The sequence below is a fragment of the Dermochelys coriacea genome, chromosome 2, assembly GCF_009764565.3.
Source record: "Dermochelys coriacea isolate rDerCor1 chromosome 2, rDerCor1.pri.v4, whole genome shotgun sequence".
Taxonomy (NCBI): Eukaryota; Metazoa; Chordata; order Testudines; family Dermochelyidae; genus Dermochelys; species Dermochelys coriacea.
This window is the reverse complement of record NC_050069.1, coordinates 265881841-265897594: the sequence shown is the minus strand read 5'-3', so window position 1 is coordinate 265897594 and position 15754 is coordinate 265881841. Positions and strand designations below refer to the sequence as shown.

The following is a 15754-nucleotide window of genomic DNA, read 5'->3' as shown; positions in this document are numbered from 1 at the left end:
AAAAGAATTTGTTCAGAGATAGGAGGATGGGGATTTCCTGCTGGATTTCACTCTTTTTATATCCTCTTTCCCCATTAGGTTGTTGACAGAACTTGAATCGCCTTCTTGGTGGCCATTCCGTGGCAAACTCTGGAAAGGGCCATTGGAAGCAAAGCCAAAGGAAGAAGCCACGATTTCAGGGTCAAAGAACCAGGAAGGAGTCATAATCAGAATTCCAGTTATCATCACCAACAGAACAAATTCTAATGTCATGCCAGGAAAATTCACAGTTCTGGTTTCTGGCCTGGAAATCAGTGACTCCAATTCTCAGGTCATGCACCGGTTTGAATTGAAAGATGTAGATGATGTCAAAGTTCATACACCATATGAGATCAGCATCCGTCAGAGGTTTATTGGGAAGCCAGATACCTCTTATCGGCTGTTGTCAGCAAAGATGCCAGAAGTAATCCCAGTCTTGGAAATGCAGTTTAGCAAGAAAATACAGTTTTTGGAAGATGCATTGGGATTTGTCGGTGCAAGGAAATCTCCTCAGGCAGATCTGGGCAATTCCATTTGGCAAGCAGGTAAATGACAGAAATGAAGCAATCAGTCACGAAGCAGGTTCATTAGTAGCAACTGTTCTTCAAAAGTTCACAAAATTTGAAAGAAAACTGCAGATTTTACAGTGCAAATCCTCTTCCTTTCCTTAATAATCTAATGGTGATGAGACCACACAAATGATTAAAGAAAACCTTTGACAGTAAGAGAGCAATGTTAGCTATCATCACTAGTGACAGGTACCTATATATGAGAGCAAGGGGTGGGAATGGAGAGATGGGATGAGCATTTACCTACCAGATTGAACATAATTTTGCCAGGGTTTGGCTGTACATCACGAGGCCTACATTTTCAAGAGCAATCAGTAACTATAGGTACTTTGATTCTCTTACTCTTCCCCCTCCCGCAAGAGCCCAACTTGAGACATCTTAAAGGGGCCTGATTTTCAGATAGTGCTGAGCACTCTCTCAAGTTGGGCACTCAGAAGCTGAGTTACCCAAACATACTAATTGCTTTTGAAAACGATTAGTTTAGATTTGAGTTTCCTTCAGATTCCTGTTTCCATTTTAAGTACCTCTTTGCTCTCTTGCCCCCGTTGGATTTTTGTGCGATGTCTTTTGACAAAAAGAAAAGGAGTACTTGTGGCACCTTAGAGACTAACAAATTTATTTGAGCATAAGCTTTCGTGAGCTACAGCTCACTTCATCGGATGCATTCGGTGGAAAATACAGTGGGGAGATTTATATACACACAAAGAGAACATGAAACAATGGGTTTTATCATACACACGGTAAGGAGAGTGATCCCTTAAGATGAGCCATCACCAGCAGGAGGGGGGGGAAGGAGGAAAACCTTTCTTGGTGACAAGCAAGGTGGGCCATTTCCAGCAGTTAACAAAAAGGTCTGAGGAACAGTGGGGGGTGGGGGAGAAATAACATGGGGAAATAGTTTTACTTTGTGTAATGACTCCTCCACTCCCAGTATCTACCAATGTGATATATGCCATCATGTGCCAGCACTGCCCCTCTGCCATGTACATTGGTCAAACCGGACTGTCTCTACGTAAAAGAATAAATGGACACAAATCAGACGTCAAGAATTATAACATTCAAAAACCAGTTGGAGAACACTTCAATCTCTCCGGTCACTCGATTACAGACCTGAGGGTGGCTATCCTTCAACAAAAAAACTTCAAAAACAGACTCCAATGAGAGACTACTGAATTGGAATTAATTTTCAAACTGGATACAATTAACAGACTTGAACAGAGACTGGGAGTGGAGGAGTCATTACACAAAGTAAAACTATTTCCCCATGGTATTTCTCCCCGCCCCGCCCCACCCCCGCCCCCCACTGTTCCTCAGACCTTCTTGTTAACTGCTGGAAATGGCCCACCTTGCTTGTCACCATGAAAGGTTTTCCTCCTCGCCCCCCTCCCCCCCCCCCCCCCCGCTGGTGATGGCTCATCTTAAGTTATCACTCTCCTTACAGTGTGTATGATAAAACCCATTGTTTCATGTTCTCTGTGTGTGTATATAAATCTCCCCACTGTAATTTGCACTGAATGCATCCGATGAAGTGAGCTGTAGCTCACAAAAGCTTATGCTCAAATAAATTTGTTAGTCTCTAAGGTGCCACAAGTACTCCTTTTCTTTTTGCGAATACAGACTAACACGGCTGCTACTCTGAAACCTGTCTTTTGACAGTGATCTTTTGAGATCCACACCCTTTCTCTCCCCACCACCCACATGCTTGAGTCCTGTGTCACAGCTCTTTTCCTTTTGGCTGATGACAGCTGGAGGTAATTCTGCACTGAACCTGGCATTGGGTTAATCACAGCCTGTTCAAAACTGCTAAACTTTCATCCCAGCATGATTTAAAATGACCAAGGTATTAAACACCAACTTCAATAGACATGCTATGAATAATAATTAAAATTACCCCAGACCAAAAAGCAGCAGAGATCTATTACTCCTAGCTCCCATACAGGTAATTTTGTTTTTAAAACCATATTATTTGTGCACAAGAACCCACTGGTTCTAGAGGAGAGTAGATGAATCCATAGTATGGCCATTTTAAAGATAAACTGCAAGATTAAAAACCTTTCCATCACAACCAGAATGAAATTCACTATCACTATTCTCTTTCCCCCCACCCCCTCCAAACAGAAGTATTCTGCAAGCACCATTTTCTGTAACCCCTAATGCAGGGGGGGCCAACCCGTGGCTCTGGAGCCACACGCGGCTCTTCAGAAGTTAATATGCGGCTCCTTGTATAGGCACCAACTCCGGGGCTGGAGCTACAGGTGCCAACTTTCCTATGTGCCGGGGGGTGCTCACTGCTCAACCCCTGGCTCTGCCACAGGCCCTGCCCCCACGTGCTCCTCCCCGTCCCCTCCCCTGAGCCTGCCTTGTTTCTTCCCCCAGAGCCTCCATCACACCACAAAACAGCTGATTGGGAAGTGTGGGGAGAAAGGGGGATGTGCTGATCGGTGGGGCTGCCAGTGGGTGGGAGGTGCTGGGAGTGGGAGTGAGGAGCTGATGGGGGGCTGCTGACATATTACTGTGGCTCTTTGGCAATATACATTGGTAAATTCTGGCTCCTTCTCAGGCTCAGGTTGGCCACCCCTGCCCTAATGGGAGAAGAGTTAGTGTTTCCTTGAAGTAAGGGCATGTCTACACTTATCTCTGGAGTGATTGAGCCAGCGGGGGGTCGATTTATCGCGTCTAGTGAAGATGCGATAAATCAACCGCCGAGCACTCTCCTGTCGACTCCAGTACTCCACTGGAGTGAGAAGCGTACGCAGAGTCGATAGGGGAGCATCAGTAGTTAACCTACCGCAGTGAAGACACCGCGGTAAGTAGCTTTAAGTACATCAACTTCAGCTACGCTATTTTCGTAGCTGAAGTTCTGTAACTTAGACCGATTTAGCTCACGCCCCCTCCCCACCTAGTGTAAACCAGGCCTAGGGATTTCACTGTTTCCATTCTAACCTTGAAGGCACTTGGATATCATGGCGAGAGGTGGCCGGACAATGCTGGTACTGAGATATGGATGGATGCGGGGGCACAACTGACTGAGGAGCAAACCCATTAAAAAGATACATTTCCAGTGCATTTAAAAAATTGAATAGTAATAGAAAGCTGACATGGCAAAAGAATAGATGAAACCAACATACTTTCTATGCACTGAACTAAAATTGGATTTCAGGAGGGACAAAATGTTCTCTTGTTGACCAATCTTCAAGGACCAGGGCTTGGAAAAGCTTGTTAATTTTTAAGGAAATAACTCTTAGGCACTTGGCACTAAAATGTAAGCACAACAACATAGAGGAAAAACAACCTGCTGATTTCCAAGCACTGAGTTATCCAGGCAAATTGGTGTTCAGTTCCTGATAGACTTAATGCTTGTTACATAAAATAATTGGTTATAAAGCCTTATTTTGCTTCGTTTCTCACTACTCTTCTCTGTTTGCATCCGAGTCAGTGAGTCGAGGATGTTGCTATCCTATCCCCACCTGCATTTTTACTGTTTAAGTTGGAAACACTAGTAGAAGAAACTGGAGGTTGTGGAAATCATGACGTCTGTGACTCCACCAAAACTTCTTTCCCTTGTTTGTTCCTTCTGTAGATCCAGTATCTGTGACATATTGTTGCCACAAGATGGCAGTCACTGACTGACTGCATTTTAACCTGTGGGTTTTTTCTATAACCTCTGGTGGAAACATGGGATTTTTCTAAAGGAAAAAAAAAATTTTTTTCAGATGATGAATTTTGATTCATGAACTAAAAGACACAGATAATCTTTTGTACAATTGTCTTCACAATTGAGACTTTCTGTAACAGCAGATGCTAACCCAATGCATTCCCATGATTTTGAAAGAACACTGCCATTTTAATATATTACCTGAATATAATTCCCTAATGAAAGAGTCATAAACTGTGCATGCTTCACATTCATGTATACATATTTATGTATACAGAATATATATTTTCATCATCGTTTTGACTTGGGTTCAAGTAAAATCCTCATTGAAGCATTCTGTGTCTTCTAGTTTGCTTGAAACCAGTTGTCTGATTGCCTTGGATTTGCTTACTAGCTTTAGCCTATTGGACAAACCATCCAGGGTGTTCAACAATTTACAATTATCTAGTTCTTGTGCCTCAGTGTAGGATAGGTTTTGCCAGACTGGATCAGATCCGTAGACCACCTGGCCAGTAGTAGCTACTTCAAAGAAATGTACAAAAAATCCAATAGTGCACAGTTATGGGGTAGCCTGCCCCCAGGGAAAGTGTCCTCCTGACCCCCAATAGTTAGAGGTTGGCTTATGTCCTGCAGCATGAGAGTTTTACATCCCTTCCAAAACTCCTGAATTTTTAATCCTTACTATTATAACTAGGGTTTCTTGTTATCCATATAAACGTCCAGCACTTTTTTGAGGCTTGCTAAGCTCTTGACGTCAATGATACCTTGTGGCAATGAGTTCCCTGGGCCAGTTGTGGTTTGGGTGAAGAGAACATATTTCCATTTATCCCCTTTAAAGGTTGCTGCCTTTCAGTTTAATTTAATTTCCTTTTTATTACGTAAATAAAATATGCCCAATCTCCTCCTGTATGCCATTCATTATTTCCTGTACCTTTTATCATGTCCTTTCCTATTTCTCTTTTCATCAAGATAAACAGGACAGAGAGTATATTTCCCAGTGAATTAACTAGTGAAGGAAGTCTGAATATGAATATTCTAATGAATTAACTAGTTTTAAATGGCACTCAATTGGTATGAGAGACAAAGAATCTTGTCTAACCATAGGTAAAGTTTTTTCCATGTTCCTTTAAACAAGATTGCAGTAGTTTACTACAAGCAGTATTTTTAAAGGTTTCAGAGTAGCAGCCATGTGAGTCTGTATTCGCAAAAAAGAAAAGGAGGACTTGTGGCATCTTAGAGACTAACAAATTTATTTGAGCATAAGCTTTCGTGAGCTACAGCTCACAGATGCAATCCAATGAAGTGAGCTGTAGCTCATGAAAGCTTATGCTCAAAAGTATTTTTAAAAAATCAGTGTTTGATACTTAGTGGCTCAGAGGATACAAGAGGAAGTTGGACAGAGTAGTACGAGCACAGTGAATTACTTGCTTGTCTTAAAGCTTGACTGTCTGAGTTCAATAACGGACAGACTGATAACCAAATAATTCCTGGGGATTATGAGTTTGCAATAATTACATGTGAGGGATTTAGGTTTTTGTATTTGTAGTTTAGCTTTTGTCTCCTTTTTCATTAAGAAGTAACGCTATCCAAAGTAGTAGCGTATGTGCTGTCAGGCGCCCAGCCAGCTTGGCACCAGTTCTTTGGATCCAGAGCGAACTCCAGCTTCCGACTTATTTACTTTCTGTCCTGATGTCTCCAGCAGTTGTTGTCGCTGTGCCTTGTTAAATCAGGCTGTGTGATAGCAGGCAGTGGCAGCTTCCTTCCATGTTCAGTGCCCCTTTAAGTGGGACCACTTTTGGGATGGTTGGAGTGTCTTGACACGTAAATATGGTTGGTGCTAAACACCCGAGACAATCTGCATTACAAATAATGGCCTTTAATCGTAGCACTTCTCTGGGACAAGAGGTATCGGATATTGCAATAGGAGCCGGTGCTTTAAATAAAGGACAGGTGGCACGCTGCTTCAGAAGTCAAATCCGTGCTGCTGCACTGATTAGCTCTGTGTGCGCAGTTATCGTCAGTATTGCCCTTTTGTTCAGAGGCTAGCTGACATGATTCACAGGTGTTCTCCAGGGCAAGCTGTGTTTTGAAAATTGAATTGACTAACGTGTGAAAGGGAAGCAGAAAGAGCCTAGGTTTTTCCTGTAGGGAACAAACATCTTGCCTCCGAAGTGTCATCTGCTTCAAACAGCTGCTTGAAGTCCAAAATTAACCTTTTAGCAAGTGGCCCCCTGGTACTAAGTAACTTGTTTGGGGCACGCAGACCTTCCAATTGCTACATTCTGCAGACTAGCCTGAGAAGTTGTTTGTGTAGTTACGACTGTCTCATGATCTCTGATGTGTTACGTAGATAATGGATTTTATTTCAGAGGAAGAGTGTATCATTAAATGTGATGATTCTCATTTGAGTTCCTATTGCACCCCAACAGAAGCCTTCACTGTGCAAAGCATAAAGCACTTAAGTTGGTCTTACCTCCTGCATTCCCGCCTCTTCCAGCAGATGTCACTGAATGACTGTCTGAATTTGTCTTTACAGCCACTGGACGCATAGTAAGCGTGGCGCAACCTGGATCCTCAGCAGGAGGAGGAGGTGGACAGGCTCAGCTGCAAAAGCAAAAACAAATTGCGTCCGAGTCAGAAACTCAAGAACTTAAACAGGTACTATCAAGATGAGCCCAGATTAAAGCAGCATATACCAAAGCCCTTTCGTTGTGCCCTCCCCCAAAACATAAACACTGTGAAGAGGAGCAGGGTCTTATACACAGAACTCTTCATTTACTATAGCCGAGGTTGTCTTATCTCCCCTTTCTCTGGAACACTGGATGGACATAAAAAATAATCCAACCAACGAGAACCCCTCTGTGTGTTTATCCACCACCTTTTGTTGGTTTTGGGGGGGGGGGGGTGTTTTGCCTTGTTTTATTTTGTTGAGAAATCGGGGATTTGTCATCACGGTGAAAATAGCTCTGGGATTTTGATACATTGAAAAGTCGCACGCTCGTGCCACCTCCATTCTACACTGAAAATTAAATGTTTCAATACTGATTTTCCAGGTCACATTATGCCCATTTGTACTTTCTCCTTCCCTGTTTTAAGGCTCTTTAAATAGACACCATCAACTTGAATTTTTTTGAACGATCATTTATTTGTTTTGCAGTAACATCTGGGGAAGCCATTGTGCTGTGTGTGGTAAAGACGTGTAGTAGAAAGAGTCCCTACCCCCGAGAGCTTGCAATCTAGTTTAGATACAAGATCCAACAGGTGGATTGGACAGATGAATGTGGGGGCAGGGACAAGGTTGCAGTAAAAAGGCTAACTTATAAAAAAAAATTCTGGTCATCTACAGCTTCCTTAAAATATTAGGTCCTGAATTTGTTTTAAATTCCTTAAAAAACAAACATAAAACATTTTTCTCCTGTCATGATTGTTGAGGCCTTTTCGGCAGCAGAGAGACTGACCATACACAGAGCGCTGTCAAGTACGCAAAGTAAACAAGCTGGAAAAGCAAAGGAACATATTTTCAGTAACTTAAGTGTTACTTGTTTCTGTAATGAATACAACATTTTTAGACAGGTGTGATTTTCAAACCGATTGTGCCCCTTCAGAGTATTTCTTAAAGAATATCTTGGGGGAGTTCCTGGCATTGTCCTTTTCCTGTCTCTCACTTGAATGATGCTTTTGTGGTTTCTTGATCGCATTGTGTAAAATAGCCACTTATTCTGCTTCAGCCTGTAGTTGTTTGTTCTCCCTCTCTCACGTAATTCAGATACAAAACCCCTCTTTAATTAAATTGGACCTGAGTTTGCAAGTACACAGCAGTAATTTTAAGGATGGCTAAAAATGAAAATCTTGCAAAAAAATTATAGTTAACAAAAATCACTACTAGCAACCCACAGATGTCAGAAGTAAGGTTAGACTTAACAGAAACCCAGACATATGAAAGGTTGTCTTTACAGGGAAACAGACTAGAGAACTTTTTAAAAAAAAAAACAAAGCAAAACAAAAACCTAAGAAAGTCCCACTAATCATTTCAAAGTTCACCGGAGCCCCTTTGGCCCCAAGGGGCCATTCTGATATTACTAATACACCCAGACAAGATTTTCCAAAGTGTCTGATTTTGGAGACCTCCATTTTCAAGTACCCAAACTGAGAGACCTGGAAGTGACCTGATTTTTCAGAAAATACTGAGCACCTACTTTCCAAAAATCTGGTCCCTGTAAGTTGCCTCAGGTTGTGCCACCAATAATTGAGGTACCCAGAATAACACTTGAAAAATCATTGCACCCCACTTCCTTCCCTCACCCAAGGATAAATTCCAAAATATGCCACTTTGGACAAAAAATGGGTCTTGTAAACTAGATTTCACAACGACCTTATGCATTAAACTCAATTGAAGTTTCTAGGATGGTCTGCTTTTGAGAGAAGGTGAGGAAAAAGGGGGAAATGTAAATTATGACTATGCAGTATTGTCCCCTGGGGATAGAGTGTGCTCCTCATACTAGCTCAGCAAGAGCTGGATTGGGCCAGGTGGGCCCAATCAGCTAATTAGGCTGCAAGCAGGGGAGCTTTAGGCTGGAGGCAGCTAATTAGAAACAGGCTCACCTGTGCTGGGATAGGCAGGCCTTGTATAAAGCCAGGTAGCTGGCTGTAGTCTCGGGCTGGTTCTGCTGGGAAAGGCTGCAGTCACTCCTTGAGGGAAGGGAGTTGGAGTCTGGCAAACTGAGAGAGGAAGAAAGCCAGATATGTAGGAAGAAACCCAGGAAAACAGTAATAAGAGGTAAGACTGTAAGGCACTGTGGCTGCTTGTTATAGAGTTCCTGGGCTGGAACCCAGTGTACAGGGTGGGCCTGGGTTCCCCTACCAGTCCATGGGGAGTGGCCAGGGCGTTGGAGGCACTAGTTAGGCAGCAGGTCTCGAAAGACTATGAATTCCCCAGAAGGAGAGGACTTCAGTGACTTGGCCAGAGGGATAAGCCACAGCGAGGAAGCTGCAGACCCAAGTCAGTGAGGCAGTAGAACGAGATAAGATGGGAGAAGACAACACCGGAGAAAGAGCGCAACTGGCATAGTTAATCCCCAGGACGGCTAGCAGGAGGCACCGCTCACAATGAGTGGATGCCGTGACACCCCCCCAAAATCAGTATGCAAATCATTTAACTTTCTGACAAAATGTGCAGTAACTGAAGTGGAGATGACCTTTTTTGAGGACTTTAAGACTGAAATTTATAAGTGCAGCTACTGCCTCTCTACAATTCAACCTAGCATGCACTTGTGCAACTCTTATGCATTCAGCTAGGTTCCTTGTTTATCTCTTAACCTATCAGCGATATAACTTCAGAACTAGACTTTGCAGTTGTAACAGAAAGAGCATAAAAGCCAAAATGTTAAAGGAAGGGCTGTTGACTATGAGCTGTGAGGGCTGTTGAAGGTGCCTGCATATTTTGCAGCACCTCTTAGAAGGGGCTGTTGAGGAATTCCTTATTCCAGGGCCAATTCATGACAAGTACACAGCCTACTTCAGTGCCTGGAAACTATTCTGGCACTCTGCAGTTATGAGTGGTGAGTGTAGGCTGCTCCTTACTAAGGCATGATCCTGACTGCTTCTGCCCCCAGCAGTTCATGCTGAAGAGGAGCCACATGCATTTGTCTTGTCTGCATTGAGGATCTCACCTTCAGTGCTGCTGCTCCCAGAAGTTCTCCATGCACCATATCTGCTATCTACTCCAGAGCTTTGGAACAGAGTCAGACAGCTCGACTGAGAATCTATGCAAACCTCATCCTTCTTCCCTGTTGAGAAGGAACGTGATGGGATAGATTAGAAGGGAAGGAGGCTTGAGGACGTGGAAGAAGAGAACCTTGGAGTACTTGAAGGGGCAGACGCCTACTACTGAAGGGAGGTATACAAGGTGTATATCTGTTTCTGTGAGGTGAACTTTATACTAGGGTCCAGGAGCAGCACCTTCATGGAGATCCAGTACAGACTCTTCCAACTATTGTTGAAGATGGTTGGTGTTTCAGAGTGCTGCTCCAGGACCTTGCAGTCATGGAGCAGGCAATCAGAGCATCGTATATCTGCTTCTGGCATGTAGGTATCTGGCAAACTTCTCAATGCCCTGAATATTTCCATTAGATTTGCCCTATACTCCAGTTTATTATTGGGAGGCAGCATTGACTAGTCAATAGGATGTAGGACTGGGAGTCGGGACACTTGGGTTCTGTTTGCTGTGTCGCAGACTCTGTGACTTTGAGCAAGTGACTTCACTCGCTGTGGCTCTGCTTCCCCCTCTGTAAAATGAGAAGAATGACAGTTGATCCTCTTTGTCAAGCATGTCGAGAATTGAGTGAAAAAAGCACGATGATAATTAACAGACAGGGAAATATCTGAGCTAAAGGGTAGGCCTGAGGAGAAACATTCATAGCTGAAGTTCTTTCGCAAAGCTACTCACATTTGTAGCAGCAACTCAACAAACTGAATATTAAGTACCTTTCATTAGAGCCGGAAGCCCTCAATAGTCTGGAATTGTGATTGGGTACTTAAGTGAAAGAACTTGCCAGGACTTCACCATGAGGTGTTTGTGTTTAAAACACAGTATTTTGTGGTTGTGTGGGCAGCGTTCCATTAGCTGAGCTATAGGTTTGCAGAAAGAAGTCTACTGAGTTCCTGTGGTCTGTGGCTGAGTCGCTGTCTACCGGCTGACCATGGCTGACATAATGTCATTGGGTGTGGGAAGGGATATGATAATATTAACTTAAGGGTTGTGGTTGAGGAGGGGGAGTGGGATTTTGTTCACTAGATTTGGTTTGGCAAAATAAATTCAGTGCTTTCTAATTTCCGCTCTGTTAAACCTCTCCTGCCAAGGAGCTATTACCCTTATGTTTACTACATCTGCAGTTTGCATATCCCATATAGCAGATGATACTATCTAAAGAAATTAATTTCCATAGCATTTGTGAAAAATCCATGGATTTCATTGTGTATCTTTCCAGTGGCTTCTCAGCGCCTCTTTGGTCATATGATTGTTCTAGTTTAGTTTAGTCATTTCACTCTGATACTTTCCTCTGCATTTATTTACCTTTGTTTTGCATTCACACTTCATCTTGGGAAAACCTAACCGTTATGAGGTCAAAGAAGTAGTGCTTAGTTGTGGGACCATTCATCCACAGCATCAGAGTGCTGGAATAGCTCTATTTGTAACTTATACATGCCTTAAAGCTTGATGAAACAATTAACCATACAGCGAATCCTGTAAAACTGATCTCTTGATAGCTGTCACAGTTCCAGACAGAATGCACCTGCTGTGCTATCGAATGTACCTGTTCTAGCAATCATGTTTTTAATTTGTGTCCTGTGCTCAGAAGTTTTGTGCCATAGGATGCACCCCACTGACTCCCTGGAGGCCGCAGAAGAGGATTTGTGAGGTCTGAACCACTGGCTGTATGTGTACACTGCTTGAGTGCACGTGTGACTTGTGCCCAATGACGTACGTACTGAGTGCAGCTACATGCACATGTCAGGGGCCCCATTCCACTTCTCCCGCAATGGGTACACGTGAACCCCATAACAGCAGCCTTATGAACCTCTGTATTATGGCAAGCCACATACCATAGCCATACCATACATCTGTTCCCAGGGATGTAGTTTAGACATGCCAGGATTCAGATTTATCTGAGCAGGAACTGAGTGTAGGCGCCATTGCTGGATCGGGGCACATGCATTTACACAAACAGATCCTTCCCTTGATGTTGGGCCTCACTCCTCTGTGGCACAGAGCCAGTGGAGTGGACTCCTTGAGGAATTCAGGGAAGCCAAAATCAGAGCAGCCAGCTTTTGTCTTACACACTTGCCACTTCCTGCGTTTTGCTTATTTTTACTGGTGGATACCTATATGCAGTGTTTGACCAAATTTGTCTCGTGCCTTTGTTCACTTCAGGTTACCAAAACTGTGGTGGTGATATTTGAATTACAAATACAGGGCCTGAGCCGAGATCAGGGTCCTGTTGTAAGCACTTTGGGACAGGAACACTCTTTGTTTGTATAGTGCTTGCCACAATAGGGCTCGGCTGCATGTGCTGCCATAATACAAATGAATAATATAGTTATGTTAGGTGCAGTACAGACCCACAGAATAGGACAGTTCTGTCATGAAAACTTTACAGTATAACTAAATAAAAGTTGGGGAAAGTGAAGTCCTTATTATCCTCACTTTCGTGTTGGGGAAGTAAGGTGCAGACAGATTAAGTGACTTTCCCAAAGTCCCCAACAGGAAATCTGTAACAGGGTTGGGAGTTGAACCAGTTTTTCTGAGTTGTAGCCATTGGCTTCCTCTTACTGCTGGAGTTTGCTTGTGAGGCCACTGATCTAATTGAGGAAAAGATGTCTTATAACTGCAGTCCTTAGTATTGCCTCTCACGTGTAGTAGCATGTTGTAAATAGAAAGGAGGGATTTCATCTCTTGATTCACAGCCCAAATTAGGTTTTGGCCCAGAAGGCGTTGGATCTTTTTGTGGTTGGCAGAATTTGTGCATTGATGACTAGACATCTTGTCATTGTTTTGCTCCACAAAAATAGCAACCATTTTTAAGGTTTGGCCAGACTACTGACTCTAGTAATCTTACCAACCGTCTTTATGTGGGCAGTATTAGCTACAGCATTTTAACTGTCAGACCACCTTTCGAAGAAAACGACACCCCCACACAACTTGAATTTGCAATGCGGCTACCAGGCAAAGGGTTAAGCAAATTGTTACCAGACTCGCAGTACACCGACAAAGAAAATTAGTGGATGAAAATGAGCCACTTGCAAGTTTTTGTTTGTTTGTTTTGTACCAGGAACCACATCAGCACCTTATCTTCAAATCAGACCCTAATGGGCAAGTAAAATGAACAGAGTACTGTAGCTGTCTGAATGTTCATTTTAGTGGCGTTCATATTTTAAAAGCCTTCTGTTCGAAACTATTGTTCTTTTTTGGGTATTTTAAATTTTAAGCACATTTGAATTAATCTAGAGCACATCATAATTAATCAGGTTCAAAACTAATAATAGGTGAGATGTTATAATAGACCTGTTTGCTTTTGCACAATTTTATTTTGTAAATTTTACTGGTGTCTCTCTTTGGGGAGTGGAAAGTGCCTCTTTCCTTTCTGGCTTCTCTTGTGCCACCTCCTGTTAATCTGTAAATGTGTTTGAGCCTCCACTTGGCATACCGGCAGCCCTACTGCCTTCTGCTGTGATCTCAATGGATTTCACAAGCTAAACTGGGTCAGGCCAGGTGAATACTTGAGCTCACTGATGTGTAACAAATTAATAAGAATCTTTGTTTGAATGCCTGGTTGCTGCAGAAAGTGGTGGTAAGTCAATAGAGGAATTCCTCCACCTGATTTTGCAGTAAACCAGTGCCCCAGCATGGAGTTGGGAGGCACTGTGCTGCTGGAGAGGCCATCTTTCCAATCAGATGTAAAACTAAGTTTCTGCCCACTTGTGATTTACGAAGAGTGATCTATAAAACCCCAGGGCCCTAGCTGATCTCCAATTTGAGTCGTTAAATTATGTCTGTAAATTTCTCCTCCAGGTCCAATTGGATATGGTAATCCTCATTTCCTGTTCCAAACTGATGTGTAGCGTAGCTGCACACTGCTAGACAGCTGCTGCATTTGATCCGAGATGTGGGTGAAGTGACCTCCATGTCCTTTACCTACAGTAGCTCCCTGGAGATGTTGAGAGGGTTAAATAAATTAATATTTGTAAAGAGCTATGGGATCCCTAGATAAAAGTGATGCCAGGTATTCGAAGAGAAAATAGAACAACTGTTCTCCTCTTCACTATTCTTGTTACTACAGAAACCACATGGACATGTTTTATCCTTTAGTAATTAACACTGTATCAAACAAGGATCAACAGCAGAATCATAAACAGGAATGTCTTGTCTAGGTGCTCACCATGTCATGGCGATAAGCAGAGTAAAAGGACCTAAATAGAAGAGTATGGTCTTTCCACAGATTCCTTTATGATGGAGTGAATAAACACCTGTTATAGCCAAGGAGGGTAGTGATGTTCTGTTGTTACACGCAGTATCAGGATGTGTATGGCCATCATGGCAGCAGAAGGAACCACTGTCTAGTAGAAGGGAACTGAGAAGCGCAGTTCTCCATCCCTGTGATATGAGGCAGGTTTTCCAAATCCCGCCCTTATACATCTGTCAGGAAAGGTAGCTGAGTCTTGTCAGAAAATCAGCCAGGCTGGACAGGTGGCTTTGGTTCATACTAATGAGTTGATGAAGGACGCTTGTAAAGGAAACATCCAGGGGAGTGAACAAGAGGCACAGATTTAATTCTCATCTGAGCATACTGCAACAGAAGATCCAGGATAGTACACCAAGGGATTGCAAGGAAGTTTAGTTTTCTCTTTCACCACTTGGATCTCAGCCATATGTGATCACAGAAATTAGAGCTGTTAAAGGCCTATTAGGTCATTGTAGATGATCTTAATGGACCTTCCGGGCCTTAAGTTTGTGTTGATTCGTTTTTTTTCACTCACCTCAGTGGCTTTTCCAAACACTACATAGAACAGGATCACTGGGAGTTACTTTGCAGTCTCTCTGGGTGTTTGCTTATGGTTACATGTGGGAGTGGTAATTTGCTAAGTTTAGTGTTGAACTGGTTTATTTGTAACATAACGCTTGTGTGGGCCTCTTGCTTGTAGTCTGGAATAGTGTAGCAATCAGCGTATCTGTTATTTCCCATCTTGATAACCCCAAAGTAGTCTCTTTTACATCCCTGACACCCCCATTCTTCCCTTCCCATCTATCTAATAAGATCCTGCTCCACTGCTTCTGACCATGTTACAGGGATCTGAAGGGGAAGGAGGGTAAGTCCCCCTTCTTCACCGCATCATGCTTAAATAACTGGTCCCTTTACCTTCTAAGACCTATTCAACTCTACTCTTTCCCAAGTATTCAATACAGTCTTTCACTATGTGACCCCACTCTCACTCCTCTGATTATTCCCATTTCAGTGCACTCTTTGTCCGCTTCTCCTGCAGCCACCTTGGGACCTTTTGCACAAGTGGACTGTCTTCTCGCTGCTGATCTGTCAAGCCACTACCTATCTTCATTCAAATTGTTCCTGCAAACTCTCTACTTCTGTAGTGCTCACAAGTAGTGAGTCAGTTATAACTGAGGCAGCTAGAAGCACAAATGCCTAAACTGAGAAACCGGGTAACCTTATTGCTCTAACCCTCACTCTTACTCACTCCGTCCTTTCTATTGTTCTAGCCACACTTGCATCATGTCTAAAATTAGATTATCAGGACCGATTATCTCTGCTTGCCCCCATAAGTCACTTAGCCCACTTTGGGGCACTGTAATATTAAATGATGGAAATCTTAGCCCTGTCATTTTGCTGGACATATGAAGGTAGGAACTGATTATTTAAAACTTGTATATTACAATTTCTCTTCCCATCTGAAGATAACTGAAAAGTCTATCCAGGTCATTCACCAAAAGTTCTTGATATCT

The 15754-nt window shown here is 43.0% G+C and overlaps 1 protein-coding gene across 3 annotated transcripts in view; it reads left to right on the top strand.

The window, feature by feature from the left end:
• The window catches only part of SNAP47 (synaptosome associated protein 47), a 38066-nt gene that overhangs the window by 19481 nt on the left and 2831 nt on the right, over positions 1–15754 (top strand). For 2 of the 3 annotated variants that reach the window (XM_038389179.2, XM_038389176.2), the window contains exons 3-4: positions 79–563; positions 6779–6900. In XM_038389179.2, coding sequence (XP_038245107.1) covers positions 79–563; positions 6779–6900 — 607 coding nt within the window. Of the gene's footprint in view, positions 1–78; positions 564–6778; positions 6901–15511; positions 15653–15754 lie in introns of all 3 variants that reach the window. The other variant, XR_006279528.1, reaches the window with a different exon arrangement.